At 37.4% G+C, this 2543-nt stretch overlaps 1 protein-coding gene across 2 annotated transcripts; it reads right to left on the minus strand.

Annotated features, from left to right (window-relative positions):
* Positions 1-1115: 1115 nt before the first annotated feature.
* On the minus strand, positions 1116-2149 carry LOC111786097 (probable WRKY transcription factor 12). Of its 2 annotated transcripts, none has more exons than XM_023666442.1 (3): positions 1677-2149; positions 1531-1604; positions 1116-1421 (listed from the first exon to the last, which is right to left on the minus strand). In XM_023666442.1, exons 1-3 carry the CDS (start codon positions 1956-1958, stop codon positions 1169-1171), a joined length of 609 nt encoding a protein of 202 aa, XP_023522210.1. In that variant the 5' UTR covers positions 1959-2149; the 3' UTR covers positions 1116-1168. The 2 variants fall into 2 exon arrangements, with proteins under 2 accessions (XP_023522210.1, XP_023522211.1); XM_023666443.1 differs by having other exon boundaries at positions 1116-1415; positions 1677-2135.
* Positions 2150-2543: the final 394 nt, after the last annotated feature.

Below are 2543 nucleotides of genomic sequence, written 5' to 3' on the forward strand. Positions count from 1 at the left end.
TTTCCAACCAATTTAAATATTTCCTAATATGCTCATCTCTTGCACTCTTTTTTCAATTAAATTTAATTAATTCAGATTTACATGCCAATTCCCTAAGTTCAAATTTATGAAAAATATTTTTAAATCTAAATAATTGGTAAATTAATATTTATTTTATAATATATCGCGATAGAATTATATTAATTAAAAAATTGTACTTTTCTTTATATTACATAGGAAAGGGTAAAGTTATGTGATTAAAAAGAAAAAATTGGGACTTTTTTTTTTTAGCCTTAAGGAATGAGATTCCCATTTCTTTTTCGAGAATGATTCACAATTTTAAAGCGAAACCCACATTTTGATTCCATTCTCTTGTTTTTGCAAGAACATAAAAGAGACGGTCGGATTCATCCTTAAACACGGGTTCACACAAATTGCACGTTTTGCTCGGAGTAATTTAAAAGAAAAATGAAAAAAAATGTAAAAGTTAGTAACAAGTAAGGGTTTATTTGAGTTTGTTCCCTAACAACTCAAAATTAAAAGACGTGTTTTAGACTTGACCAAACGTGTCAATTACCATTAAGCTAATAAAAGATCTCACAACATCTCACTCTACACCACCGTAAAAGAATTCGTAAGAGAATATTAAACGAAATAATTCAAACATCTAATCGGTTGATGAATGATGCATGTGAATAACTATTACACTAATAAAACATCCCACAACATCGCTGGTTGGATCAGAATCTCATGAATTGGTGACACATAAATGGTTTTGGGCTGGGCCTTGAGATTCCGATCCAGGTGTGGGTAGCTCCTTTGTTATTCAGAATAAATGGGCAGCAAAGGGAATAATAAATAATGATGATAATAATAATAAAAGGCAGAATTTAGGGAGACCCCAAATACCCCAAATACCCCAAATCAATAATGATGCCTGCCTCTGCTAATTCTCAGGCTCAGAGAGAATATAACATAATCATTCCTCATCTGCCTACTACTCAGCCTCAACTGTTAGTATTATTACCCTCTTTTGCTATCCCTCTCATTGTCGCTTATATATTCACCTCATCATACTCTATATATTCCCCATATCTAACAAAACATGCACATCACTCTTCAAGGGTTTTTTTTTTGCCATAATTAATCAATCTATTTCCCATTATTGGATGTGCGTGTTCTAAATTACTCATAAGGGTTTCAATTTAGAGCTTAGGTTCAAAGTGGACAATATCATAGTATCAATTAGAAGGAGAATTGAAATGAGGTGGTACCGTGGATGAAGACTGTTCTTGACGACTTTTTGGCCGTATTTTCTCCATTTGTAGCCGTCGTCGAGGACATCGACATCGCTTCTTGTTTGGAAACAGAAACGCGGTTCTCTGAGCTTTCTCCTGACCTTAACTTTGGTCTTATCTGCGTTGGAGTTTCTCCACCTGGCACTCAAGAATGAATTTTTGAGTAACCAATTGTTAGGTTAATGTAATGATAATGAAGTAATATGAAAGGTAGGGGAAAGGGGTGTGTGTGTGTGTGTGTGTGTGTAGGTACCATGAATTGGTGCCGTCGCTGGTGCTACCAGTGCAGTTTTCATCGCCACCGGGCTTTGGATCTAGTGTTCCCACCTGATCAAACAAAACCCAAATCTTAATAATCAAGATCCATCCTTTTTTACATGGTTTGATTAAAAACCCCACCTGGTCGTTGCTCCAAGAGGGTCTAGTAAGGAGGTGCGCGTGAGGAGGGGTAGTGAAGGCAGAAGGCATGGCGGTGGTGGTGGTAGTGGTGGTGGTGGTGGTGGGTGGTGCAGTAGTGGGTGTGGCGGCGTTGTTATTAGGAGCCAAGAAGCTCAAAACCTGATTGTGGTCTTCAAAATGGAGAAACCCCATTTCGTGGATGGGTTGAGGGTTCGGTGCATTTGAGAGGAAGGAGACTTGAAGTTGATAATTGGGAAGCTCTGATCTTTGTGATCCTTCCATTTGTCTTTCTGAATATGATTGTAGTGAAGAAAGTGATGAAGAAAGAGAGAAGGAAAAGAAAGAAAAAGAAGGAAAGGAAGAAAGAAAGAAAGCAAGCAAGCAAGCACAAGCAGGAAAGAAGGAAAGAAACAAAGAAACAAAGAAAGAAAGAAAGAAAGATCCCCTTGGCTTGGCTTGGTTGCGTTAATCGTTTTAGGGCACTTTGTCCACACAGTTCAACTAGGTTGCTGTTGGGGTCAACGTGTAAAATGGAAAGGGAATGTTTTCAAACCCTATTTATATTCTCTCCCTTCTCTTCCACTTACCACACCTCTCCTCTTTCACTACCATATTGTCCATTTTCAGCATTAACTCTCGTAACTTTGCTTAAGTTTCATACTAGTGGAATTACAAACCTCCGCAATAGTATGATATTGTCCCATTTGTTTAGGCCTCATATCAATGGAATACAAACCCTAACCCTCTTTGTGTATTAGGAATCACGAACTTACACAATAGTATGATATTGTCTACTTTGAACATAAGTTCTCATGGTTTTGTTTAGGTTTGATATCAATGGAGATCCCTCTCTCTGTGTTGGGAATA

This window comes from Cucurbita pepo, unplaced genomic scaffold, assembly GCF_002806865.2.
Source record: "Cucurbita pepo subsp. pepo cultivar mu-cu-16 unplaced genomic scaffold, ASM280686v2 Cp4.1_scaffold001010, whole genome shotgun sequence".
NCBI lineage: Eukaryota > Viridiplantae > Streptophyta > Magnoliopsida > Cucurbitales > Cucurbitaceae > Cucurbita > Cucurbita pepo.